Source organism: Pisolithus orientalis (assembly GCF_024613125.1).
Source record: "Pisolithus orientalis strain OTSU chromosome Unknown F5J12scaffold_51, whole genome shotgun sequence".
NCBI lineage: Eukaryota > Fungi > Basidiomycota > Agaricomycetes > Boletales > Pisolithaceae > Pisolithus > Pisolithus orientalis.
Window position 1 is genome coordinate 193369 of NW_026260832.1, and position 27111 is coordinate 220479.

Genomic DNA, 27111 nt, shown 5'->3' on the forward strand with positions numbered 1-27111 from the left:
CGTACTATCTTACACGTTTGTCAGCCAACATGTCAATGATAAGCCCACGAGGTAACGACGAGAGCAGAATTGCATTTTACATGACAAAGCACGCGTATGAGGGAACTTGAATGTATCTGAGACGTCAAAACTTCAAGCCCAACTTAATCTACCATAAAGTTAGCAAGCGGAATGACATCTTCGGACATTGTAGCCGGAAAAGCTCACCTTTGAGGTCACCTCCTCAAGTTTCATCGCAAAGACGATGTTGATTTCTCGCAAGTAGCCTGGTGCTACTTCGCGACAGTTTGCACAGTCGCCTTGTCGAATAGTTTGTATTGCATTTTCAACGTTTAATTGGACCGTTCCTGCGCAGGGCTTGTCCACCAAATCCAGAAAAGTGGTGTCTATGAAACCCTTCCACCATGCAGGGGATCTTAAAGTCCCCCATGCCATTCTGCTCGAGCATTGACAGGGGTTACTCGGTTTAAGTCCGGCTGGGACCCACGAAAGATTACCCTTAAGGGCATAGGCGGCGCTGCTGCACTTTTGATGATATGTCAATAACGAAAGGAGTTCCGCAGAAGTAATTAGCTCAATCTCCTCGAAACACCCCGGAATCAATGCTCCCGGAGAGTGTATTTAGCAGCAAGCTCGCACTTGTCCTGCATGCGGGTGCGACAGGCGATCGCGAAGCAGCGGAGCGAGTTCATTTCCAATATTTTTGGAGTGAATAGAGATTTGCACACTGTCTGCTGGATCGCATCAAGAGAATACTTTTTCGCTGCGTCGAGAACGTTGATGATGCCTCTGAAATCCTCGAGCACAGGATCCTCTGCTAAAATGCAGGGATAACAGAAGCGGAGGAGTGAATCTAATGTCTTTCTGTCCTCTGAGACAGGAATGACAGGGAGTCCGTCTCTGATTTCCATGTCGGTGTTAGTCCCCTCAGATGGTTGGGGAAGATCAAAGAGAGTCTCGAAGAAGGGTGGTGCGAGGGAGAGGAAGAGCTTGAACACGCGGAGGTCTACGCCGTCGGATGAGCGCAAGATCACATCTGCCTTCATATGATCAAAGGGCGATGATGCGCGATCAGGTGAGTGGGACATGTTATAACTTCGCAGCTGACTCAAATCTTCCATTCTGTCAGACTTGTCTGGATAGCGGGATATATACGCGCGCACCTGAGATGTAGTATGAAGGCTCGACGCCTTTCGTCGTTCGCGTTACACGCCGCTTTTATAGGTGGAACAAGGAGTGCCTATGCCCTTATTTTGGGGTATGACCAATGCGAGGCAGATCATATCGACACTCCTCGTTGCGATTCCCACTTTCGTGTGCGCATACAAAGATAAAAGGAAAAGACTAGCGCGATAGGTATTTGCGGCACCAGGAGTACGGTTTATCGATGCCTATGAATGAAATTCAACTGGCACTTGACGACCTCGTGTTAGACATAACGCACATCAAGGCTGGTAGCTGCATGTCCCCCGGAATTATATCTGGCACGGATTTCATCGGTATGAAATTGCCAGCTCTGAAATGGGCCCACCGGACCGCAGAAGGAATGCTCCTACTGCCTTTTTGCCTGAAGCATCCTGGTTTTGTGACCCTTTTTTCTCTTCGAGGCAGGGCCAGGAGGTTTATCGATGGGCGAAGATCCACTGCTGCGCTCGAATGGGTGAAAGTCAGAACATTCGAGCAGGTCGATAAACTTGGACATACGGGGGTTGTATGTGTGCCGCTCCCCCGCCGACACATGTGAGGCAGAAATTTGTGGAGTGAATTCTGCGGTTGCACGGCAATAGGATACATGCGCCCGCGAGAAACGGGAGGTGGAACACGAGCCAGTTGTGATTCTGACAAGAGGAGACCAGGGCGTCGTCACTGGTCACGCACGATGGAGCAAATCTAGAAAACCCGGGGGGACATATATATAGTGGACAAGGGTGAGACCCCAAAATCTGCGATGATCGCCGGGAGACGTAAACGCTCGCACCTTGCACCGAGAAGGATTCTGAGAATTGCAGTGCCATCATTAGGGGCTCGTTGCGAAACCTGCTGGAGGAGGGAGTTCCTCCAATTCAGTGCGGCGAGAAAGGTTTTGCCGCCTTCAGGGTGAATCTTACTCCCTTTTTCTTGGGTCTGTCTAGTACTGTAGGTGATCAATCCCGGGCGGCGGAATCAGAGAACATGAAGCGCCCCACACAGTTGTGAAATAATGAACGCGACTCTCTCTTAATAGCTTCCCAAGAATGACAAACAAAAAAAGACGGTTAGTTTCCGAGATCCCATTTTTCTTAGCCCTGGATTCCGAGCGCTGGAAGTCTCAGCGAAAGAATTTGTAGCTCGCTTCACACAAGCGGATAGAGTTGCGGATGTTGAAAAGACTCAGAAGAGCACAATAAGGCATCCAGAAGTACACAACCACAGATGATGACATACTTGCTAGTCTTTGCATGTACTGTCAGGTAACAAGTTACCATGGGTACACGAGTAAATGGAACTTCGGGGCGGCACAGAAACCTTAAGGATGGTTCTTGTATGCGATTACCCAGGATAGCGTCTGGCAATATCAGTTATCACATCGGTTTATAATCGACACTTCGCGTTTGCTTAGTTGGCTCTTAGTATGCGTCTCAGATGAACCGTGACGCGCTCGACCTCGTCGAGAACGACACCAGTTCAGGCTGAGCCAAACCAGTTGCCGCAACAACAGAAAAAGCAGTTAGATACCTCTAACAGCAGCTCCGACGGAAAGAAAAAAAAAAAAAAAAAAAAAAAAAAAAAAACTTACCAAGGAACGTCGACTTTCGCTTGTCCGAGGGTTGACGATATGTACTCACCTCTCAGAACGCAGTAGTTAGAAATTACATAATATTTGCCGCGTCTTGAAGCTTCAAGACAGATCCACATTCACTCAGAACAAGCGCACTACTAATCTTACACGTTTATCAACTACAAAAATGCTACGAGGTAAGCCGAGAACATAATTTCTCTTATGATTATTTTCTTTTTTACCTGCCAGTGACCAAGCGCATATATGAGGGAACCTGAACATATGTGTCTCGGTCCATTGCATACGGCTACCTCGGACGTCAAAACTTCATGTCCAGCTCAACCTACCATATAGTCAGCGAGCTGAATGACGTCTTGAGTATCGTGAAGTGGGAAAAGTTTACCTTTGACGTCACCTCTTCGACTTTGTTCGTAAAGATGATGTTGACTTCTCGCAGGCGGCCTGGTGCTACTTCGCGACACTTGTCACAGCCGCGCTGCCGAATAGTCTGTATTGTCTTTTCGATATTTGACCGGATCGGTTCTGCACAGGGCTTGTCCCGCAAATCCAGGAAAGTGGAATCTATGAACACCTGCCACCAATCGCCAAGGCCCGGCCGACCTCCATAGGGTGTGCATCCGCAGGAGCCGCCATAACCTTGTTTAAGTTCATTTGGGATCCAATAAAGGACATCTTTAAGAGCCAGGACGGCGCTGCTGCACTTTTGATGGTATGTCAACAACGAAAGGAGTTCCGCAGAAGTAATTAGTTCGATCTCCTCGAACCACCCCGGAATCAATGGCTCCTGGAGAGTGTATTTAGCAGCAAGCTCGCACTCGTCCTGCATGCGGGTGCGGCACGCAATCGCGAAGCAACGCAGCGAATTCGTTTCCAATATTTTTGGAATGAAAAGAGATTTGCGCACCGCCTGCTGGATGGCATCAAGGGAGTATTTTTTCGCTGCGTCGAGAACGTCAATGATCTCTCTGAAATCCTCGAGCACAGGATCCTCTGCCAGGGTGCAGGGGTAGCAGAAGCGGAGGAGTGAATCTAGCGTTTTGCTGTCCTCTGAGACAGGAATAACAGGGAGTCCGTCTTTGATCTCCATGTCGGTGTCAGTCTCCTCAGATGGTTGGGGAAGATCAAAGAGCGTCTCGAAGAAGGGTGATGCGAGGGAAAGGAAGAGCCTGAATACGCGGAAGTCTACGCCGTCAGATGAGCGCAGGATCACGTCTGCCTTCACATGATCGAAGGGCGGTAATGCGAGAGCAGGTGAGTCTTGTGAGTCGGACATGTTATAGTTTTACAGCTAGAGTGTCTGTCAGACGTGTCTGCATAGTGGGGAAATTCATGCACGCACCTGAGATACGGTACGATGAGTCTATGCCTTCCATCGCTCGCTTTACACGTCCCCTTTTATACGTAGGACAAGGTGCACACGTGCCCTGATTTTGGAGTATGGCGGATACGAGAGAGATCGTGTCGGCATTCCTCCTTGTCCTTCCAGTTCCCGCTTTTGTTTGCGCATACAAAAACAAAAGGAAAGGACTAACGCAATAGGTATTTGCGGTACCAGGAGTACGGTTTATCGATGCCTATGAATGAAATTCAACGGGCACTTGACGACCTCGTGTCAGACATAACGCACATCGAAGCTGGCAGCTGCATGTCCCCCAGAATTATATCTGGCACGAATTCGATCGACATGAAATTGCCAACTCCGAGTGGGCGCACCTAGGCCGCAGAGGGAAGTCTCCAACTGCCTTTTTGCCTGAACCATTTTGGTTTTCTGACCCTTTTTTCTCTTCGAGGCAGGGCCGAGAGGTTTATCGATGGGCGAAAGTTGGAAAGTTCGAGCAAGTCGATAAACTTGGGCGTACGGAGGTTGTATGGGTGCCACTCCCTCGACTACACATGTGAGACGGAAATCTGTGGCGTGAATTCTGCCGTTGAAGGACAATGGAAGACGTGCAGGCACGCGTGACGAAAGAAACGGGGGAAGTGGAAGAGGAGCCGTCCCTGATCCTGATGAGAGGAAATTAGGATGAACTTACCAGTCACTCGCGGTGAAAGAGGTCTAGAAAAATCGTTACGGGATGGCGGACAAATACACCAGCGTGAAAACACAGCATCTACAAGGGGTCGCCAGGAGACAGATAAAGGCCACTTATCAACCAAAAGATTCAGTGAGCCGATGCGAGTACCCATCGCATGGTGTCGTCGTTTTCGGCAACTGCACTTCACCAGACGACCTGGAGAAATCGCAGTGCCAGAAATGTTTCGTCAACACCTGCAGGGTGGGTCCTGGTAGCAAATAAGGCTCGTCTATCATCCCTTTTGTACTGGGCCTGCCTAGTATTACAGAGGATCAGTGAACATGTAAGGGTACCCGCAGTTGCGAAGTGATGAACGAGTATTTTTCTTATTGGTTTTCCTAGGCGGAAACGAAGTTCCGAATGAAGAACGACAGCCCTTGCTTGAGATCCCATTCTCCTCAACTCTAAGGTTTCCGAGCGCTGCAAGCGTTAGCATTTTAGCAATACATACATCTACCTGAGAAACACTCGAAGTTCCTCCCTCCCGTACCACATACCTATGATGGTAATCGCAACGGTATCAATGAGTGGTTCAGCGCCAAAAAATATTGATGAGCGCTGAGCAAACAGTTGACAATTCAGGAGAGTCCTCACCAAAAACCATAAGGGTATCCAGTTTTGGATGTTCGAAGAGGACGGTCATTGAAACCATAGATATAATACAGTTGGGCCAAGCTTATAGTGTCAGACCTGATGCGCTCGTTCGATATGGAGATTGTCGCCACAGATGTGCAATAGGAGAAAACTACAAAGTAATGACAACTGGCCCGGTAGTGTATCGGATTGTCCAATGAGGGCTAACCACCCGCGACGACGGCCCAGCTTCGCCGAACACCATGGTCCACATGGTTTAGCACGGTTGCTTTAGGTGTATGTTTAGCCTGGCAGGTCTAATCGGATGATCCGGAGTCCTTGCGTTTCCTTCCTCGTGCAGCTGGGATGACATGCTCGGACGGCTGTGGGATGCGGGTGTAACTAGTATGGTCTCCATGCCTAAATGGCATGATCTTTGCACGCATGGTCGGTCCCGACGGAATGCGGAGGACGCAGAGGTGCTCCCACCCGTGTGTAGATGGAGTTGGACCATGGGTGCGCTGGTCCCATCGATGACTTCAGTGATCTAGACAGGATGGCGTCAGTGGCTGTCAAAAGTGAGATCGTGGAGCCTTGTCAGTTAATTTAGCACTTGCGTCGTTGCGGTCGTCATCGTCATCATCGACGGGAGGCGAGTTTGTCGGACTGGGCAGAGTTCCAAAACGGGCTGAACAGGCGTCCGCACACCTCCAACCGTGTCCACCCCGTCGCCATCGTCCTCAGCGACACGCTACTAACAAATCTGCAAATGGACCGTCCAACTGGGCCACGACACCCGCCAGACAAAAGACACGAAGCATACGAGTCCATCTTCGGGAGACCATCCACCTCGCACCATCTGCTTCCCCAGCAGGGCCAGTACTACCACCCACCGCTACCCGTCCTGTCTATCATCAGCCAGGGTATCAGCCAGCAGACAAGCGCACGTCCCATGCAGCCTCGATTCGCTCGCAGCAGAGCTACTACAGCCAGCCAAGACAGTCTCAACAATACCAACACCCCTCATATCACCATCATCACCCGCAGTACCCTTCCTCAACACCCCGGCCACGCCCTCGTTCCACCTTCAACGCATGGCCGGGCCCCATCCGTCGTCAGTCTCCCCCCACAATGCAGCTGGTATCATCGCTCCAAGGCCAGGCGACCCACCCAACCCCGACCTCGATGCACTCACGAGGGCAGGACTCACCCCTGCACGGGCTTATCTGCGGGCCAAGGTCAATATTCTGCTCTTCCTCCCACAACGGTCCCGCGCAACGGTGCACCCCTCGGAAAAGAGATCGGTCGCTTGGGTCCCAATTTCGCCTCTCAGGGCGACCCTCACGACAGCTTATCGTTTAACGAGCCTCGTATCAAACTCCCGTAGTCACAACTGACTCCAGAACACTCACGTGCATGTGCAATGTCCATCACATCTATATCTGGTTGGCGACGTGATATACTAACAATAACCGAAGGTTGGTTGATGTAACCAGCTCAATCTCCTCAAACCACGCACGAACCAGGGGCTCCCGAAGGGTAGATTTAGCAGCTACAATGCACTCATCGGGCAGGAGATGGTGACACGCGACCACGGGGCGGCGCAACAGATTCACCTCTAATATTTCTGGGCTGAACATAGATCTACACGCAGTCCGCTTGATCGCATCAAGAGAATACTTCTTGGCTGCCTCGAGAACGCCAACGACCTCTTGAAATTCTCGAGCTTGGGATCCTCTGTTACAGTGCAAGGATAACAAAAACGGAGCGGCGAGTCTAGTGTGCTGGAACACCGGCATTGGACACTACGGTCGAGCTAGTCTCCTCAGACAGTCGGGAAGCGTTGATAAGGGTGTCGAAGACCGGTGATGCAAGGGCGAGGAAGAGCCTGAAGCCACGAATGTCAGTGCCGCCAGGTAAGCACAAGATCGCGTCTGCCCTTCACGTAGTTGAAGGGAGTTAGGCGGTCACAGGGGTGTCTGGTGTATCGGACGTGCTATGTTGCGACAGCTAGAGCATTCCGTAGTGTTGTATCCATCTGGGTAATGGGTAAAACAAACACGAACCTGAAGTGTGGTGCGAAAACTTGACTGCCTTCGTTCCTCATATTAGAGGCCTTTATAGATCAATCAAGGTGTACATATGTGCCGATTTCGAGGTGTCGATCCGAACGAAACTGATCCCGCTATCATTCCTTTCATCATTCCGGTTCCTCTTTTCGCAGGTACATGTACAGAAGAAAGGGTTGGATGCGTAAAATTGGTGCATATGATACCAGATGTACGGTTCATCGGTGTTTTGCGAGTGAAAATTCAAAACGCACCTTGCCGAACATACCAGGATGAACGATATCTGGCATGGGTGCCATTGACATAAAATAACAACTTTGAAATGGAGCAGCCACAGCTAGCCTTTATCCCGAGAATCTGGGTGTGTGACCGCCTTTTCCTTTGAGGGCAGGACCAGGAGGATTATTGATGGATGACGATCCGTTCCTGCATTTGAACAGGCAAAAAAAAAAAGACCTGACAGTTTGGGCAAATCACTAGGTCCGGGCGGATGGAGGGTATAGGGATGCCCGTTGACAGCCACGGGCGTCGAGAGGAACGTCCTGAAAGTGGAACAGGAACGTTTTGATCCTGATAGAGGGGTCTGCGCGCGGTCCTTGAGTTAGTGTATGCCCTCCATGATGGAAAGGAAACCGGTCTCATACCTCGGAACTGCAAATAGCCGTGACGAGGCATGTGCAGCAGTGCCACTGTCGAAGGAGAAATCGACTGTCAGTCACAAGTTTAATACATCGACCCCAGCCTCCGCTGTCAAGTGACGTACTTGACCATTGCAAGCACCATCTCGCAAGAGAGATTCTGAAATAATTACTGTAGTTATGTGGTAACCTGCAGGAATATGAGTGACGAGGGAATAAAACCGGAAGAATCCCTGGAGTGAAGGCCAGATCACCCATACTTATGCCTCTGACTCAGTGGCAGAGGAATAAGCAATCAATGAATTCAGGAATAAATCGATGAGCAGCGTTCTCCTTCCCTACAGACTCATTACTGACACCTGTTCTGAGCAAGGTACAATCCCGTATGCTTGCCAATGTGACCCCAACATATTAATTCCGAATAGTAGGGACGAAGTTTATATTCACAGGTACAGGCAGACTAATATCCTGCACGCCTATCGATTGATATGTTTAGTCCAGTGAGGCAGAGCCGAGAATATGCTAACGCTCTGCGGCTGTGTCACAGACTAGGAACCTTCAACAACAGACCAAAGCGCATCTCAGATGTCAGAACTTCAGGTCCAGCTCGACCCGATGCATAGTTGACAGGTTAAATCACATCTTTGGGTATCATTGCAGAGAGGCTCACCATTGAAGTCAGTTCTTCAAAATTATTTGTAAGCAGACTACCGGAATCTCGCATAGTTACTAGTACCATGGGAGCACAGTATCTGTAGGTCGATACGCGGCCGTTGATTTTTGAGGATTTTGGTGATTCTGCAAAAACAGCAATATTGCAGGATGAAATAGACATTATTGCAATGTCGCACGTGTTTCACCACCAACAGCATAGGAGCGAGAATCCTTGTGCAAAATTCCCAGCAAAAACAAAAACGACCAGCAAGAGCTTGCGATGGGGATGACAACGATGACAGCCACTCATCCGGAAACCGGAAATGTCCACGCACTGCTTTTGAAAGCTATACTCCAGCCATGGCAATGTGAAAGCGGGTGAGTCGTGTGAGTCGGACATGTTATAGACCCACAGCTAGAGTGTCACGCCCTGTCAGACTGGGTTAAGTAATGGGGAAATTCCTCCACGTAACAGAGATACTGTGCGAAAGCTCGACAGCTTTCATCACTCGCAGCAGATATCACCTTTATAGGTAGACAAACGTGAACGCGTGCCCCGATTCAGAGCCATGACCAGAGCGGGAAAAACTATGATACCATATTCTCCGCTTCCTTCGATTCCGGTTTTCGTCGTTGCGTGCCTAAACGGGAAAACGACGGACGAACAACGATTTGAATTCGCAAAATAATGGGTGCAGTTCATGGACAACGGATGTCTACGAATAAAAATCAGCTAGTATCTGAAGACCTCGCGTAAGACGTAACACACAGTCGAGGCTAGATCCCAACGCACGCACCCTGGAATTATATCTGCCGCGGGTCCCATCGGCATCAAGATTAGCACTTTGTGACCAACCGAGGGTAGTAAGAAGATGCTGCATCCAACAGCCATTTTTCCTTGACAAATGTCGGTTTGATGACCACTTCTCCAATCGAGGCATGGCCAACAGGTTTATTGATGGACGATGGTCCTTTTCCGAACAGCGACAGGAGAGTTCGAGCAAGCCGGTGGACTGGGGGAGTGCGGAGGCTGGATGAGCACCGTTCCGCTGCCGACATATGGAGTGCACAGACTTTGGGCATGAATTCTTCCGTTGCAGGAAATATACAGAGCACACGTGCAGGAGAGGAAGAGAAGAGGAGCTATTGCTGATCTTGATGAGAGGAAATCAGTTAAGCTGAACTTGCTGGCCACGAAGTACAGTACTTACATATTTGGATGCCGAAGTATGTAGAATTGTCGCACGTGATTATTTTCAGATGCGCTCTGCGTGGGAGGATTGTTATCATCATTGTAGCTCAGCAGAGGGTCAAGAGCACACGCGCCTTGTAATATCTCTATCGAACAAATTGACCATCCTGCACATTTCCCTCTCGTTTCGTTAGATCAACCTAGTGATCGTGGCACTCGAGACCTCACATTAAGTGTGTGACATTGGGATCGTTGCAGGGTGGACTTACTCATCGATTACAGTTACACTATGCGACTTCTTGACGCTGATGCTCTACTCTGCATTGAGACAAGTATCGACAAAGGGGAGAGGGTTGACCCTACAACTAAAATCCTCGCTGAGCTCCATGGCAATGCCCTCATAGAAAAGGGATATGCCATACTGTCGCATTGCTGGGGCGAGGTAGACCAAGAAGTGTCTTTCAAGGAGGTGAAGAAGTTCTTGAGTATGACCCAGGAGAAGAGGAATGAGATCAGGGAGCGCCCTGGATACCAGAAAATCATCCTTACCTGCAGGCAAGCACAAGAGGACGGCTTGAAATGGGTGTGGGTCGACACATGCTGCATCAATAAAGACAGTAGCGCTGAACTGTCAGAAGCAATCAACTCGATGTACCAGTGGTATGAAAGTGCAGAAGTGTGTTATGCCTACCTCCACGACGCTGTTGGGGACTGGATGAACCGAGGAGAATCGATGCTCATTCCAAGGTGGTTCTCGCGAGGCTGGACACTGCAAGAACTTATCGCACCCAAGGTTGTCTACTTCTTCGATCGGAGGTGGGAATGCATAGGTGACAGAGAAAAACTTGCAGACATTCTCAGTGACACTACGCGAATTCCGAAGTACGTCCTGAAGCATGGACTAGATCCAAGGGTTCGTCCCTGTGTAGCCCAGGTTATCTCCTGGGCTGCTGACCGCACGACAACACGTGAAGAGGACCGATCGTACTCGCTATTGGGGCTCCTCAAAGTGCACATGCCGATGTTGTATGGAGAAGGGAAGAATGCGTTTCGTCGTTTGCAGCTCGAAATCATTCGCACATCTAACGATCAGAGCATCTTTGCTTGGGGCCACTCGAGGGAATTTGGATGGTCCAATAACTTCTTGGCGGATGATCCAAGCTACTTCAGTGATTGCGGTGATGTCGAGTTGTTGTCACCCGACGAGATCATCAAGGACCTCGAGGAAGACATCCCTAAAGAAGAACTCAGCAAAACTCCCGCAGAACGATTTCGCACGTTTACCGTGACTAATGACGGCATACAAATGTGGCTACCCACCACATCCTTCGGGCCACTTTCCGAGGTCAAGTTGGCATGCCGCACCAAATACAGCGGGGAGATAACCATACGCCTGGCGCTTTTCGGATCCACCTCTCTCAGAATTTTTGCCATTCCATACATCCGTAGATCTGGGAAGCTAGAACTCAAGCAGCACTTCCTTCCATATAAAGCAGCCGAGTACCCGACTACATACACTTCCGAATTGCGTGAAGAGGCACTTTTCCATTGTGGCTTCGTCCGGGACCGTGTCCTGCCTGATGGCATAGAAGTAAGAGGAAATCAAGTTTCCCTCTCGAAAGACAAGGATTTTGCTGCCATTGCTTACATCTGCAGGAAAGACAAAACTCGCTTTTTAGTCCTTCTCAGATATTGTGCCGGGCGTCACTCTGCATTTGCCACCTTGTGTCCAGAGAATTTGGAATGCAAGATGGCATTCTTGCGGTTTCAAGCCTTGGAGATACTGTTCAACAGTCAGCTGAAGAACCCCAGAAAATTTACCCGGCATATCCACCTTCGTCGATCTATTGAAGATGTCTCTGTTATGGTTAATAATGATTGGAGGGTGGAGGCTTGTTTCGTTGCGATCAATATAACCAATTGTCCTGGCATGCTTGGGTCCCAAGTACATCATGTGAGTGTGCTTTCTGTATTGGGACCCCCCTCTGTGCATTACTTAATAACACATACATTTTTGCAGCCCAATAAACTGACTGATCAACAATGTCTAGAACATGGCGAAGTCATGGAGATGCTCCAGGCGATAATGTAGGTGCAATGCTTGTTCAAGTTGGTAGTGCTGATACTTATATTACCTGATTATGTAGACATAACTTCTCAGTTTTAGTTGGATGGGTAAGTCTCCTATTAATTCCTTTTCACATCTGGTCAGTTTGTGGCTCATGAATGTCTCCTAGACAGAGTTGTATAAGCCAGGGCATTCAAGTGGGGTAGTGACCTGTGGGGCTGCCATTAAATTCTTTTTGGGCATATTTGGTGGCAGTGACTTCAATGATTTTGTGGGCCTTTACTTCCTGTTCATATTGACCTCCTGAGATTCTGACCTTGTTCTATCCACTCAGATTGGGGAGATAGCTTTCTTTAATGAAATACCCTTCACAATGGGGGCAGGAATCTATGGTGAGCCCTGCACAGAAGCAAATGCCATGTGCTCATTTGCAATGAACCCAGAGCCTTTGGGTAGCACCTCTACTGTGGTGCCATGGAAGCTACGCATTCAAGCACTGGTCAATTTCTTGATGCAGTTTGATGATCGGAGGGTTAGATTCAACCTAGGAACAGACTCTGACTCAAAGTTCAGCAACCATCCATCCCTTTGCCATATGAAATTGTGGGAGAAGGCAACAGAGTTGAGGTTGGCACCCTTTTCTGCAGAGGCAAGTCCATTCCTATTCATTAATTTGAGTGACTCTTGTTCATTACAAGGTGCGAAGATTCTTCAGGTCATTGCTACCACCTACAGTGACTGGAAACCTGGGTAAGGATAACATTTATCAACTTACAGTGTAGCTCACTGCCAATTAGCTCTTGCAGGTTGGGCACAAAGTTTGATAGGTCCTCATCATTTACCTTGTTCAGTGGCATACTATGCTGATGACTGACCTTCTTCAGGCAGAAATTTCTCTCTGGGGTAGAACAAGTCTGGACACTCCGAAAGACACTTGATAGAACAATAAATGACTTTGAAAGGCAGGCACTGGTGGAAGATATTGCTGGAAAGGTGGCATTTCAGCAACTGTTGTTGTTGGCTGGCTGGCTGAAGGCATGTGCACATCAGATCTTACTAATATGCTGGCATGGAGTCACTTCTGAAATTGTGCAAGTGTTGAGAGAAGCATGTCAATTCTCTTGTCCCCTGATGCTGGCTGACATTGGTTGGAAGGTTGCTGATCAGTATGTGAAGCAAGGAAAACAGAAGGTTTGAGCCACTCTGCCACAATAACCAAGTTGGTAATCACTTCCACTAGGTTTCCACTTTTGGAAGGGTTTTTAGGGAAGTGACTAATTATGTCCCAGATCATGGTCCAGTGAGCCCACTCCAGCAGTATGTGTTCTCATGTGTTGTAATTATTTGATAGCTCACTGGATTTCTTGCTAATCCAGAATGATGAATGATGCAGCACATGGTATCTCAAAGCATCAGTTATCACTCAATAAACAGGCTGAGTGGCTGGGGGCCACCCAGGATAGCAGGGTTCCCTGGGATATGTTCATTCCCCTCATTCCAAGAACCTTTGGCTGACAAGGGGTAATTCAAGCAAGTGGTTAAACTTGGGTGAAGGGATGTTGTATGTACTACTCCCCTGGTAATACACATGAGATGGAAGTTGGCAGCATGCTACAGGATAACAGGGGATATGTGCACACTGGTGAAACAAGACTGAGGAATGGGATTAGGATAAACTTGCTGGTCATATGTGGTAAAGCAGGTCTAGAAAACCATCACAGCATGATGGACAAATATACTAGGATGAAAACCCACAATCTGAAGACTGAAGGGTCTCCTGCAGACAGACAAAGCCCACATACTTGTCAGCCATAAGTGTTGCAATAAGGATTCAGTGGACCATGGCAGGTCTCCACAACACCCTGTCATCATTTTCAACAAATGTATTTTACATCAGAAGAGTATTACAGAAATCACAGTGCCATCATTCAGATTGTGAAGCTTGGAAAAAGGTGGAATCACTTCAGTTCAGGGTGGTTTGGACAGGATGCAGGAAAGGTTTTTTCAGTGCTGCCAGGGTGAATCTTGAATGCTCAACTCCTAGCCAGAACTGATGTTCTGAACCAAGAATGACAATACTTTCTTGAGAAGGTCTCTATACATCTATTACCCAACAGACAATCAACAGTTCCTCCCTCTTGCACCACATACCTATGATGGAAATGGTATCAATCAATCTTTGGGTGCCAATAGCATGATGAGTGTGAGAAAACAGCAGACACATTAGGGGAGTCCTCACCTATCAACAACTTTAGTTTTGGACATTTGGGGACAGCACCCATAACTGTGTACAAAGCGAAGGCTGATATATTGATGGTTGAGGACCACCACAGATGTGCAGTAGGAGAAAATTATGAAGTAGCAGATCCATTCTAACAACCCACTGTAGTAGTCATTGGAATGTCAAAGGAGGACCAACCACCCACAATGACAGCCCAGCTTTGCAAAACACCATGGCCCACATGGTTTAGCATGGTTGCTTTAGGTGTATGTTTAGCCTCACAGGACTAATTGGATGATATGCTCCAATGACTGTGGGATGTGGGTGTACTGTCACTAGTATGGCCTCCATGCCTAAATGGCATGATCTTTGCATGCATGGTTGGTCCTGACAGAATGCAGAGGATGGAGAGGGTCTCCCACCCATGTGTAGATGGACACTGTAAAAAGTAAAATCACAAAATAAATGTCTAAATCACTTCTATTAAATGTTGGAACAGCTGAAGATCAGTATCTGTCATTGAATTTCAGCATCATAATGTGATGCTGAAGTGCCCATCTGGTCTAGTAAAAAATAGTGTCTTCATCACTGAAAAAAAAATGTCATAAGTACTGAATAACAGTGCCTTGTAGTTGTTTTTCCATGTCGTGACACTGTAATAAGTTGATGCAAGTGCTCATTTTCCACTTCACTAGCACAGATTTTCATGCTTACTTACACATGTCCCACTTGCCATGGAAATAACCAGGCAAATCACAAAATTGCAATTTCAAATGCTACCTGAGGTTACAGAGACACCTACAGCACAGTCATATAACAGGGTATTCCATGAAAGTGTCAGTAATCTGTCACAAGTCCAGCAGGAGCTAACAAGACTGAGCAACACAGTAGTGATAGAAATGAAAACAGTCTGGCAAAAGTGATTGAAATTTGAGGAGGAGCAACTGGCAGTGCAATGATAGCCAAATGAGAGTGGTTGAGCAGCAGCAATTGAAAATGTGTGAGGGAGGAGGATTTAGATGTGGACCTAATGTTTTGATCATGCACTTTGGGGTGCACATCGAGCCTGTGTCTGAATTATGTCAGGATGGACCTTGTTAGCAAGCCAACCAAGAGGTAAGAGAGTGGGTTTACCACCACTGCAGTGTCCCCAGCCTGAGGATCCTGTTCAACTGCCTCAGGGCCTTCTTACTTCACCAGCCATGAGGCTTCTTCCCCAGTACTTGAGAATGACTCATAGTTGTGGTTATGCAAGCACCACTAGTGCTTGCAGTGACCTGGATGGTTGAAATGTGGTGTGTAGTAATTCTGTAGTCAGATTGCTATGTTTCAATGGACCTGAATGGTTTCTTGCTGACCCAAAACACTAGATGTGCAAGGGGCTCCCTCCTTTGGTGGATGAAGCACAAGATGTGGTTTTGGGCAAGCATTTGACTGATCCTATTGCTGTCAGCTCTATGAGATCAAAGTAAAAAATGCATGCCACTTGTGCCCAGAACATCAGTTGTTTTTGCATACTGAAGTGCAACCAGTGCCTTTGCAGCATCATGGATTGTTTGACCCTTGAGGTTTCTCTGTTTAAGAGCAAATGTCATTGCATGTTTGATCTGATTGAGCTCATCATCATCATCATGCTTGGGATTGATCAGTTTGCCAACATTGTTACTTTCTACCATGATATTGTGTGTGGGCATGGTTGACAAAAGGCTGAAGTCTTGAGTGACAAACTGACACATGACATGGGGAATTACAAAGTAGGTTAGGTACTGCAAAAGTGAGAGAGGCTGAAAAGCATCAGTGGACATCATTGGTGGAAATAGCTGGAGTAGTGTGTGCATAACAATTGCAGTGCCTTTCAAACTGTAGCTGTGATGCCATCAGTTTTAAATGTTCTCAAGGCACATAATGCAGACTACTTACTACCCACAGCATGAGTTTTCCCATATTGCTGAAGACATTGGAGGGACATGCATTCAAGAAAACTGTGGTAATGTGTAATGATTCACTTCAGGGTCAGCTTCAAAACAGGTCCAGAGCCAGAGGTTCTCGTGTGCTTCCACATCAAACAAGAGTTTCTCAAGTTCATCGTACATTTCCAAAATGCAAGAGGGAATATTTTTGAACTTGATTTTCATGGCTGGCCAACCTTTTGCCTCTGCATCCTTGAGGGCTTTGAGCTGATGGTGCTCTCATTTGATTAAAATACAGATATCCATCTCCAAATGAATATTGGTCTTCCTTTCCTTGATGAGGCCAATGTAGGTGGACAAGGCAGTCTTGAGCTGGTTGGAAATACTGTCAGGGATTGCATCTTTGCAGTCCATTCCAGGACACATCTTTGGCAGCTGGTGACTTGTGATGGGACAGTCATCAGTGGCAGTGAGGTTGTGATAATCAGTGTCATCCTTGTCCTCATCCTCACTTGGAGGCAATCTCACATTCATGATCTTGATAGAGTGTCCTACAGTGGTCTGTAATGCTGGTGTCAGTACAGGTGTGTCATTAGCCCACATAGAATACCTTTGAATTTGAGGGTGCCTTGGTTGCTCAAGCATTCTGCTTTGGTGAGTATGACTGAACATCAGGTAACACTTCCTACACTGTCATTGAGCTTGCTATACTCATTTGCCTTGGGGCCAGGCTTGGCCATTACTGCCATTTGCTTTTCAGCAATGTCAGCTCACTCCCACTACTGCTTCTGCAGATGAAGTTTGCTATCATCTAGTGAGATGAGAGAGAGAGAGTTAGTGACATATGAGGTCTGATCTGTGAAGCTCACCCAATAGTCACCCAGAGGGCTTGGACATCTTGCTATGCTTAGTGTGTTCCAGTGAGGCTGGTGTGATGGATTTTCTCTTGACTGGTGCCAGATTATCATCTTTGTCACTTTTGCCACCATGCTCATCTTCTGATTCTTCTTTGCACTGTTTTTTTTCAAGGATGACTTGGAACTTCATTATGATCTATTACAATGGTCTGTAGATGATTAGTACATAACAAATCATCTATGCTACTCACCTGATGATCTGCATGTGCCAGACTTGGATATCTTGCTACATACTTCTGAGGCTGGTAGGTTTGTAGACTTTCTCTTGACTGGCACTGTGTTGTTGTCTTCATTGTCATTGTCGCTGTTGTGCCCATCTTCTGATGGGTCTTCACTGATGTCATCGTCACTTGCTTCACTCAGGCTATCTATTTCCAAGCACAGACAATCAAAGTCAATGATGGATGCATCCTCATTAGTGTCCCAAATATCTGACTAACAATGAACTTCTTGCCTTGCAATGCATGGGTGTGGGCCCCAGCCTTCATAGCCCAACATGAATGCTCCAAGTGATCACCTTGAGTACAGGCCACACACTCCATGACAAGATCATTTGACAGTGTCTCCCACTCAAACCCACAGGAAGTGGGCATTGCACCTGCATCAGGCAGGTGTGTAATTTGCATCCCAGCCAACAAACCCTCCTCACCATCTCCAACCACCAAGGACTCCAAAATATCCTGCAAAAATGTGACACTGTTTGCCTTATACCACATGTTGTGAGCAACAAGCCATTCAATTAACGTCTGAACCCTGCCCTTACTCACAAGCACCAGAGGAAATTTGCATAAAGCATCCAAGGTTGGAAGATAAGCACCACCAGCAAACACAACACACATTGCGCCCTAAATCTCAGCAGTGGATGGGGGGAGTATCGTTCACAATGCACTGGGATCCTGCAGTAGTATTGCAACATTTCCTCTATTAAATTGCTGGCTCACCTTCTCTGGAAAACAACCACTGTGTGCACCCTTCATCTGATAATGATGTGTAATCACAGTCACACCAGCCAGCATGGATCTCACCTCCACAGGTAGCTCACTGAGCCCATAGTACTCAAAGTTCACAATTGTGTCTTTTGGCTGCCTCGGATACCATCTGCTCAGCAATCTGCAACAGCAGGGGCACATATGAAGGGCCCCAATGTTGTCCACACAGTGCATGCCATGACAACACAGAATCACACCCTCATATTTGGCAACATTGTATGTATGAGGCCATGTCTCCACAGGCAACCAATCATTGTTGAGGGTCAATAACATCTCCTTACTCAGAATGACATCAACAAGCAACTCAGCAGCAAAAACCTGAGCACAGACAGTGCAAACACCCTCCTGCAAATGGTAAGAGGACATCTCTGCCTGCCACTCTCAAATAATCTTGTGTTTCACAGCAAACAACTGTAGTGGTGGGAATGGGGTAACCAGTGTCACACACCAAAGGTGTTGTGGACATGGTTACAGCTGACTCTGCCTAACTTGTCAATGAGTTGCATGCAATGTCCATGCCATGCAGATGAAGACTAAAGGCCTCATATGTAGAAAGACTGCTGGATGTTAACAGTCATCCTTCACACAAGAACAAGTCATCAGTGCTAAAGAGAAAAGAGGAAGTGAGTTAAGCATGCATTAAAGGTTTTTTAGCACCTGTGTACAGCATTCCAGTTTTCACCATATCTCCACCATTTCCAAAGATATCAACTCTGTTCTCACACTTGCTTGAAGTGCTCAGCCATGCAGTTCTGCCTTCCAAATTTGGAGAGGATCCTTGCACCCTATGCATTTCTACAGCACTCCATCCATCAGATGCTCATTTTGCTAAGTCCATCAATCATGGCCACCTCTTTGTCAATCATCTCACTTGTCTCATTTGCCAGAGACAGTGGCTATGTATATCTGCCAGGCATTCCCACCAGCTTCCATCCTGAAGCCCCTTGGTTCATCCCATTGTTGTCAGCCCCATCTCATCCCATGCAGCTTGGTCAGTGTGTTCTCCTTGTCAGTATGACTTCCAGAAGGACATTCTTTGGTTGCCTCAGGTCTGTCACTTGGTTAGAAAGGTCTTATGTGGTTTTTTTGGTCTCCCTGGTTGATGAAGCATATGGATCATTCCTCCCTGCTCCCTGCACTGTCTTTATTCCAATCTCATCCATCATTCTTCCCACACTGTGACAGCTGCAGCATAGTCTACTGTTCTCCAGCCTCCCTGATCACATTCATGATGAGTATGACATGCATCTTGCCTTCTTACTGCAAGATCCAGCAGAAGATGTCCCCCCTTCTCCTCCTCCTCTGTCAGAGCCCTGTTCATGAAGCTTTTGTTAACTTTGCTGAGAGGATGAAAGGGTGGGAGATGTGATCACTTATGCTCCTATTGCCCCACAGACCCCCAATGCCCTAGCCCCTTTGATGCCTGACTCATGCCCTTCAATTCTGGAATTAATACTTCCCTATCTGGAAACACCATCCATCTGTCATGCCATCTTTGGACCTAGAGATGTCTCTGCCAAGATCTGACTTGCATTGCCACCCCCTAATGTGATATCAGTGCACTTACTCAGTTTCTGACTCCATTTGACTCATTCTATGATATTCTGACTATCCTTGACTTATTTATTGCCAATCTTCTTTGCTTGCTTACTTTTCATTTCTTGCTTACTCATCATGATTACTCAGTCCTTGCTCATTACTTACCAAGCATTTGTGCCTTGTTTGTCACAAGCTGTGCTCCCCCCACAGTATATAAACCCCCTGTACTTAGCTACAAAAAAGCAATAAGAAGAAGTCACCCAGTAATCAATCAGTTCATCTCAGTCCTAACTTGTCATCAACAGTTGAGGCTCATTCAGAAGAGTCTATCTGTCATTATTCATATCCTTGGTAGTTGATGCTCATTCAGAAGGGTCTATCTACCTCTAGTCATCATCAGCAGTGTCATTCATGCTTAGTCAGCAACTCTCACTTAGTCATCCTCTCACTCCTGTGTAACTTGACATTGACTTGTGCTAGGAGCTCATTCTATCCAAGTTCCTTACTGCAGTCAGTGTCCCTCCCACAGAGTACTTTTGGCTGAATACCTTCACTCTGTTCAGCCTCCTTCACCCTCTCATCATTCATTCCCTTTGTCTGGTGTAACTTGTCAACAACTTGTGCCAGGAGCACCTACCTTTGAAATCCCCCTCACATTAGATTTCTTCTGTACTCCAGGTTCCACAAAGGCAAACCACCACTTGCCTATTATTTGTCTCTTGTGTTGGTTTTGGTTGGTTTATACCACCTTTCCACACTTTGACTCACACCAGGGGGGGGGTTCGGCAGCAGTGCCCACCAGAGCCTGACCCTCCAGTGCATTTGCCACTCATCACTGCCATTGCTTCTTAGTGTTTTCCTTCACTTTCATGTAACACTCATTGAAATAAGAGCTGCATGGCTGATGCAGGTTGGGCATGAATATAAAATTCTGCCAAGGATGCTTAAGGACATGAAAAACATACATCACACATGGACAGGATCCTGCACAGTCATGCAAGTGTAGAGCATCTTTACACATCTTCCACTGCAACCTTCCATGCAATGACACACCATGAATCTGCACAATTGCCCTCACATGGGCTACCAAAAAAAAGGGAAACTGTTCAACCAATTCACACATGCTTGAAGGAATGCATATGAGGAAGGGACCTAAGGGATGCTCAGAGAGTCGGTTTATCACACCTGTAACTGGAACACGATCAAAAGAATATTCCTGATGAAGAAATTCATAGGATACAGCATGTGCACTGTCTAAATCCCAAGAGTTAACCACCAAGTGGTGTGCACCACTGTCCTGTCCACATGGACCTAAGATGCTTGCATATCATAGGACATCATTAACACTAGTGCATGCAAAGATCCCCCAAATGCCTCGCCACCCCCATAAATCCCATGCCCTCCCAAAATGGATGACCTGGCATACTGGTCCAGCAAAAACATGGGGGGCAAAACAGTTTTCAGACCTGGACCAGGATGTGTCCAGGAAAAAAAAGGAGAAATGCTGACATGATTTCTCCTATATCTGCCATACCACAAAATCAGAGCACATGCACACCTTGTCCTACATATAAAGGGAACATGTAAAGCAAGCAATGAAAGGCATCAACTCATCATACCTTATCTCAGGTGTGTGCATGAATTTCCCCACTATGCAGACATGCCTGACAGACACTCTAGCTGTGAAACTATAACATGTCTGACTCAAAAGACTCACCTGCTCTCACATCACCACCCTTTGATCATGTGAAGGCAGATGTGATCCTGCACTCATCTGATGGCATAGACTTCCACATCTTCAGGCTCTTCCTTTCCCTTACATCATTTTTCTTCAAGATGCTCTTCAATCTTCCCCAACCATCTGAGGAGACTAACACTGACATGGAGGTCAAAGATGGACTCCCTGTTATTCCTGTCTCAGAGGACAGCAAAATGCCAGACTCACTCCTCTGCTGCTGTTACCCCTGTACCCTGGCAGAGGACCCTGTACTCGAGGATCTCAGAGAGGTCATTGATGTTCTCAACACAGCAAAAAAATATTCTCTTGATGCCATCCAGCAGGCAGTGTGCAAATCTCTTTTCATTCCAAAAATATTGGAAACAAATTTGCTGTGCTGCTTCGCAATTGCCTACCTGCATGCAGGACGAATGTGAGCTTGCTGCTAAATACACCCTCCGTAAGCCATTGATTCTGGGGCGGTTTGAGGAGATCAAGCTAATTACTTCTTTGGAATGCCTTTCATTATTGACATACCATCAAAAGTGTAGCAGCACCATCCTGGCTCTTGAGGGCGACCTTTCTTGGATCCCAAATGAACTTAAACAAGGTCATGGCATCTCTGGCTGATGCCAACACAATGAAGATTGGGGTATGCCAGCCCTTGGTGATTGGTGGCAGGCATTCATAGACTCTACTTTCTTCAGTTTGCAGGACAAGCCCTGCACAGAAACAGTCCAGTTAAACATTGAAAAGACAATACAGGCTATTTGGCAATGCAGCTGTAACAAGTGTTGCAAAGTAGCACCAGGTCACCTGTGAGAAGTCAACATTCTCTTTACTTGCAAAGTTGAAGAGGTGACCTCAAAGGTGAACATTTTCCACTTACAATATCTGAAGACATCATTCAGCTGGCTAACCACAGGGTAGATTGAGCTAGATATGAAGTTTTGATGTCTGGGACACAGTGGATTGAAATACATTCAGGTTTCCTTATACTTCTGCTTGGCCACTGGCAGTTTTTTTAAAAAAAGCAAATGATTATAAGAGCAATTCTGTTCTCACCTTACCTCAAAGCATTTTCATGGCTGATGAATGTGTAAGATAGTGTGCTTGTTCTGTGAATGTGGATCTGTCTTCAGAGCACAGATATGGTGTGGCACTATTACCTATAGTGCTACATTCTGAGAGGTAAGTGTGGGCAGCCTTTGGACAACTGAAAGTCGACATTAGTTCATTAGTTGGGTGTGTAACTTCAATTGTGATTGATGTGCTGTCTTGCAATGGGGTAGGTTTTTACAACACTAAGGTTTTGAATGACAAAAAAAAAAGATCTAATCATGAACAGACCATTATTCATCATGCAGAACTTTGTTTCTGCCTAGGAAAACTAATGGGAAGATCTTATTTGCTAGCAAGATTCACTCTGGGGGTGCTGATGAAACCTTTCCCATACCCCTGTCCAGGTTCCACTGAACCAAAGTAATCCCCTCCTTCTCCAGGCTTCACAATGAAACTTAATGATAGTGCTGCATACTCTTCTGGTGCAAAGTACAGTTTGCTGAAAATGACAACAGCATATGATGGATACTTGCCATAGCTCACTGAATCTTTATTGCAACATTTTTGGCTCATAGGTATGCACTATGGCCTTTATCTGTTTCCTAATGGCCTTTGGGTTTTCATACTGGTATACTTGCCTGCCATACTGCAATGATTTTGATTGTTTCTAGACCTGCTTCACAGCTCATGGCCAGATAGTCCATCCTAATGATCTCCTCGCATCCAGATCAGAGATAGCTCCTGTTCCATATCCCTGTTCTTTCACAGTGCATGTGTGCATGTCTTTAATTACCCTGCAACAGCTGAATTCATGCTACAACTTTCCCCCTCACAGGTATCATTGGGGAAGTGGCACACATACAACCTCTGTACACCCTAAGTTTGTTGGCTCGCTTGGATGTCCCAATAGTTGCCCATTTAAGCTTGGCAGTGGATCTTTCCCCATCGATAAACCTCCTGGCCCTGCCTCCAAAAGAAAAGGGATTGATGAACTGAAAGGCTTCAGACAAAAAGGCAGTTGGAGCCTTTTCTCTGCGGTCCAGGTGAGCCCATCCCAGAGCTGGCAATCTCATGTTGATCAAATTTGTGCCAGATATAATTCTGGGGATGTGCAGCTGCTAGCCTTGATGTGGGTCATGCCTAACATGAGGTCTTCAAGTGCCTGTTGAATTTCATTCATAAGGATCAATAAACCATACTCTGGTGCCTCAAATACCAATCATGTTAGTCTTTTCCTGTTGCTTTTACAGGCACAAACAAAAGTGGGAATTGAAACCAGAAGAACCTCGCATTGGTCATACCCCAAAATTGGGGCACACACACCTTGTCCCACCTATAAAGTCGACATGTAATGTGAGAGATGAAAGACATTGACTCTTCATATTTTACCTCAGATGCGTGCAAAAATTTCTCTGCTATCCAGACAAGTCTGATGAAAGGAAACACTCCAGCCATGGAACTGTGAGATGTCCAACTCAGAAGACTCACACACTTTCGCATTACCCCCTTTGATCATGAAAAAGCTGACATGATTCTGTGCTCATCCAATGGCATAGATTTCCACATCTTCAGGCTCTTTCTCTCCCTTGCATCACCCTTCTTCGAGACTCTCTTCGATCTTCCTCAGCCATCTGAAGAGACTAACACTGACACAGGGATCAGAGACGGACTCCCTGTCATCCCTGTCTCAGAAAGCAGCAAAACACTTGATTCACTCCTCCACTTCTGCTACCCCTGCACCCTGGCAGAGGACCCTGTGCTCAATGATTTCAGAGAGATAGTTGATGTTCTCGACTCAACAAAAAAATATTCTCCTGACACCATCCAGCAGGCAGTGAACAAATCTCTTTTCATTCCAAAAATATTGGAAACAAATTCACTGCACTGCTTCGCAATCACTGGCTGCACCTGCATGCAGGACAAATGTGAGCTTGCTGCTAAATGCACTCTCCAGGAGCCATTGATCCCAGGGTGGTTTGAGGAGGTCGAGCTAATTACTTCTGCAGAACTCCTTTCATTATTGCCATGTGCAGCAGCACCATCCTGGCTCTTAAGGGTGACCTTTCTTGGATCCCAAAAGAACTTAAACAAGGTTATAGCAGCACCTGTGGATGCACACCTGGTTGAGGTTGGATGGGCCTTGGTGATCGGTGGCAGGTCTTCATAGACTCCACTTTCTCTGATTTGCAGGACAAGCCCTGCTCAGAAACAATCCAGTCTAATATCGAAAAGACAATCCGTACTGTTTGGCAATGCAGCTGTGAAGACTGTCATGAAGTAGCACCAGGCTGCCTGCAAGAAGTCAACATTATCTTTACGAACAAAGTCAAAGAGGTGACCTCCAAGGTAAACTTTTCCCACTCACAATACTTGAGATGTCATTCAGCTTGCTAATTATATGGTAGGTTGAGCTGGACATGAAGTTTTGACATCTGAGGTAGTCATGGCCCATACACAGTAGATGGACATGCATTTAAATTCCCTCATACATGTGCTTGGTCACCAGGAGGTAAAAAGCAATTACATAATTGAGAGCAATTCTGTTCTTGCCTTATCCCATACAGTAGCATTTTCACAGTTGACAAACATGTAAGATAGTTTGCTTTTGTTCTATGAATGTGGATTTCTCTTCGAGCTTCAGGATGTGGTAAATATTACCTAATTTCTATCCTGGGAGGCAAGTATCAACAACCTTTTTGTCTGGCAGGTGTTGTGGTCCAGTTGGATGGTCCATTTGCAGATTTGTTAGTGGCATGTTGCTGAGGATGATGGCAACAGTGTGGACACAGTTGGAGGTGTGTGGATGCCTGTTCAGCCTCTTTTGGAACTCTGCCCAGTCTCAATCTTGCCTCTGTTGATGATGATGATGACAATAGCAACAATGCAAGTGCTAAATTAACTGACAAGGCTCCATGATCTCACTTTTGACAGCCACTGATGCCATCCCTGTGTAGATCACTCTACCTGAAGTCATTGATGGGACCAGCACACCCATGGTCCAACTCCCACTGTAGAAAGGAAAATCACTAAAAATCAGTGTCTGTGACACTAAAGTCATGGATGCATCTTTTCAGTGTCATTGATCTGACATTGATTTTAAGTATCGGTGTAAATTGCATGTATGATTTTCAATGTTGGTCAGGAAAATCAGTGTCATAGCATTGAAAAACAGCATCAAGTGTAAAAAAAGCTTGTCTACATCTTCTGTCTCATTCTTGTTCTCCTCTGGGGTGCCCTCTCATGTCCCCATATCCACAAAACCTCATGTGTATGCTGCTGACATTTGATCAATGATACCCCACTGTTTACCTACAGGGACCAGGCCCACCACAGCCTTTAAGCTTTGCATGTCAGTGACAATTGTTGCATGGTGGGACAACAAGTAAGTATTCTCACTCATGGTGTGAGTCAAAGTGTGGTTCAGTGGTGAAAACCAACCAAAACCAACACAAAAGACAATGAGAGTGAGTGGTGGTGTGCCTATGTGGTACCTAGATGGTAGAACCTGTTATCTGGGTGGGTTTTTGTGAGCTACAACACTCAAAGACAAGTGCTGAGGGTTGGGGGTGCTCCTGATGAAGAAGGAGCAGGAATGTGAGCGAATGCAATAGGGTAGACTGCTGTGAGCCCACAGAAGGATGGATGATGACTTAATTCAATGCTCTGAGCTGCACTGAGCTCAGGGAGGACTTGGAGCAAAGTAGATTGATGATAAACAACAATAAGCAAAGTAGACAATAGTTAGACCCTTAATAAAGTCTCAGCTATCAAAGCTGATGGAGGATTTACTGAGTGATGATAAAATGTGAGCAAGAGGGGCTCTCTGACATCTTCTTCCTTTTCTTTTCAGCTATCTAAGTACAGTGATTTATATACAGTACAGGGGCATTGCCTATGGAAAACAAGGTGCAAACACTTGGTAAGTGATTGGTAACTGATGAGTAAGGAATGTAAGTGATGGGTAATTGTCTTAGAAAGCATTGGTGAACATTGGTAAGGATAAGTAAGCCAAAAAGTGAAGAATCAGTAAGCAAGGTCAAAAGATTGGTAAGTATTGGCAATAGGTGTGTCAAAGACAGTCAGAATGTCAAAGTATGAGTCAAGTAATGTCAGAAACTGGGAAAGCGCACTGGAATCACATTAGGGGGAGGTGTGCATGTCACATCTTTAAGGGATTGCTTCTGGGCCAAAGTGGGATGACAGAGAGGCAGCACTGATCTGATGCTGATATAGTACATCCAAAAGCAGACAGGGTGAGTCAGATGTCAACAGGGGTCAAGCTTTGGGGATCTGTGGGGTGACAGGAGCATAGGGGATCACAACCTTCCCCCCCTAACTGTCCTCTCAGTGAAGCAAATAAAAACTTCATGAATGAGGCTCTGTTGGAAGAGAGGACAAAGGGGGAGTGTCTTCTGCTGTATCTTGCAATAAGGAGGCAAGATGTGCATCATACTTGTCATGGATGCAATCAGGGAGAGTGGAGAACAGTAGATTATACTGTAGCTGTCACAATTTTGGAAGAATGATGGATGAGACTGGTATGAAGACATTGCAGGGAGCAGGGAGGAAGGATCCATATGCTTCTTTGACTGGAGAGACTGAAACAACCACATAAGACCTTTCCAAGTGAATGACAGACCTGAGGCAACCAAAGAACATCCTCCTAGAGGTCATACTGACAAAAAGAACATGCTGTCAAAGCTGGATG

The 27111-nt window shown here is 46.5% G+C and overlaps 9 protein-coding genes across 9 annotated transcripts; 5 read left to right on the forward strand and 4 right to left on the reverse strand.

Annotated features, from left to right (window-relative positions):
* Positions 1 to 581: 581 nt before the first annotated feature.
* F5J12DRAFT_915537 (uncharacterized protein) lies at positions 582 to 1390 on the reverse strand. The gene is made up of 2 exons (XM_051749156.1): positions 1164 to 1390; positions 582 to 1114 (listed from the first exon to the last, which is right to left on the reverse strand). Exon 2 carries the CDS (start codon positions 1086 to 1088, stop codon positions 600 to 602), a length of 489 nt encoding a protein of 162 aa, XP_051595646.1. The 5' UTR covers positions 1089 to 1114; positions 1164 to 1390; the 3' UTR covers positions 582 to 599.
* Positions 1391 to 3024: 1634 nt separating this feature from the next.
* F5J12DRAFT_460768 (uncharacterized protein) lies at positions 3025 to 4384 on the reverse strand. The gene is made up of 3 exons (XM_051739544.1): positions 4119 to 4384; positions 3162 to 4067; positions 3025 to 3101 (listed from the first exon to the last, which is right to left on the reverse strand). The coding sequence occupies exons 2-3, from the start codon at positions 4050 to 4052 to the stop codon at positions 3078 to 3080; spliced, it is 915 nt and encodes a 304-aa protein (XP_051595647.1). The 5' UTR covers positions 4053 to 4067; positions 4119 to 4384; the 3' UTR covers positions 3025 to 3077.
* A 1812-nt stretch (positions 4385 to 6196) lies between these two features.
* On the forward strand, positions 6197 to 6814 carry F5J12DRAFT_897344 (uncharacterized protein; the record flags this gene model as incomplete). The annotated part of the gene is made up of 1 exon (XM_051748013.1): positions 6197 to 6814. One exon carries the CDS (start codon positions 6197 to 6199, stop codon positions 6812 to 6814), a length of 618 nt encoding a protein of 205 aa, XP_051595648.1.
* Positions 6815 to 10074: 3260 nt separating this feature from the next.
* Positions 10075 to 12354, forward strand: F5J12DRAFT_460862 (heterokaryon incompatibility protein-domain-containing protein). The gene is made up of 3 exons (XM_051739545.1): positions 10075 to 11934; positions 12001 to 12068; positions 12128 to 12354. Exons 1-3 carry the CDS (start codon positions 10270 to 10272, stop codon positions 12204 to 12206), a joined length of 1812 nt encoding a protein of 603 aa, XP_051595649.1. The 5' UTR covers positions 10075 to 10269; the 3' UTR covers positions 12207 to 12354.
* On the forward strand, positions 12137 to 13779 carry F5J12DRAFT_860559 (uncharacterized protein). The gene is made up of 10 exons (XM_051746854.1): positions 12137 to 12319; positions 12383 to 12440; positions 12492 to 12697; positions 12755 to 12798; positions 12846 to 12875; positions 12933 to 13041; positions 13099 to 13155; positions 13204 to 13239; positions 13289 to 13365; positions 13425 to 13779. The coding sequence occupies exons 2-10, from the start codon at positions 12422 to 12424 to the stop codon at positions 13561 to 13563; spliced, it is 717 nt and encodes a 238-aa protein (XP_051595650.1). The 5' UTR covers positions 12137 to 12319; positions 12383 to 12421; the 3' UTR covers positions 13564 to 13779.
* Positions 13780 to 17464: 3685 nt separating this feature from the next.
* On the reverse strand, positions 17465 to 17938 carry F5J12DRAFT_727077 (uncharacterized protein; the record flags this gene model as incomplete). Its single annotated transcript, XM_051741776.1, has 1 exon — positions 17465 to 17938. A coding segment is annotated over one exon (474 nt), but the record flags the coding sequence as incomplete, so codon positions are not given.
* Positions 17939 to 17974: 36 nt separating this feature from the next.
* F5J12DRAFT_727016 (uncharacterized protein) lies at positions 17975 to 18466 on the reverse strand (the record flags this gene model as incomplete). The annotated part of the gene is made up of 1 exon (XM_051741769.1): positions 17975 to 18466. A coding segment is annotated over one exon (492 nt), but the record flags the coding sequence as incomplete, so codon positions are not given.
* Positions 18467 to 21319: 2853 nt separating this feature from the next.
* Positions 21320 to 21971, forward strand: F5J12DRAFT_897346 (uncharacterized protein; the record flags this gene model as incomplete). The annotated part of the gene is made up of 2 exons (XM_051748014.1): positions 21320 to 21688; positions 21768 to 21971. The coding sequence occupies 2 exons, from the start codon at positions 21320 to 21322 to the stop codon at positions 21969 to 21971; spliced, it is 573 nt and encodes a 190-aa protein (XP_051595653.1).
* Positions 21972 to 23904: 1933 nt separating this feature from the next.
* On the forward strand, positions 23905 to 24570 carry F5J12DRAFT_727057 (uncharacterized protein; the record flags this gene model as incomplete). Its single annotated transcript, XM_051741774.1, has 1 exon — positions 23905 to 24570. A coding segment is annotated over one exon (666 nt), but the record flags the coding sequence as incomplete, so codon positions are not given.
* Positions 24571 to 27111: the final 2541 nt, after the last annotated feature.

What these genes read in the sequence shown, in the direction of transcription:
- F5J12DRAFT_915537 (XM_051749156.1), bottom strand. Translation starts at nt 1,088, where the DNA reads ATGTCCCACTCACCTGATCGCGCATCATCGCCCTTTGATCATATGAAG.
- F5J12DRAFT_460768 (XM_051739544.1), bottom strand. Translation starts at nt 4,052, where the DNA reads ATGTCCGACTCACAAGACTCACCTGCTCTCGCATTACCGCCCTTCGAT. An exon ending in TCGAAGAGGTGACGTCAAAG is followed by an intron (nt 3,102 to 3,161) that starts GTAAACTTTTCC and finishes ACTATATGGTAG; the next exon opens with GTTGAGCTGGACATGAAGTT.
- F5J12DRAFT_460862 (XM_051739545.1), top strand. Translation starts at nt 10,270, where the DNA reads ATGCGACTTCTTGACGCTGATGCTCTACTCTGCATTGAGACAAGTATC. An exon ending in TTGGGTCCCAAGTACATCAT is followed by an intron (nt 11,935 to 12,000) that starts GTGAGTGTGCTT and finishes ACATTTTTGCAG; the next exon opens with CCCAATAAACTGACTGATCA. An exon ending in GAGATGCTCCAGGCGATAAT is followed by an intron (nt 12,069 to 12,127) that starts GTAGGTGCAATG and finishes CTGATTATGTAG; the next exon opens with ACATAACTTCTCAGTTTTAG.
- F5J12DRAFT_860559 (XM_051746854.1), top strand. An exon ending in TTGGGCACAAAGTTTGATAG is followed by an intron (nt 12,876 to 12,932) that starts GTCCTCATCATT and finishes GACCTTCTTCAG; the next exon opens with GCAGAAATTTCTCTCTGGGG. An exon ending in TGGAAGATATTGCTGGAAAG is followed by an intron (nt 13,042 to 13,098) that starts GTGGCATTTCAG and finishes TGTGCACATCAG; the next exon opens with ATCTTACTAATATGCTGGCA.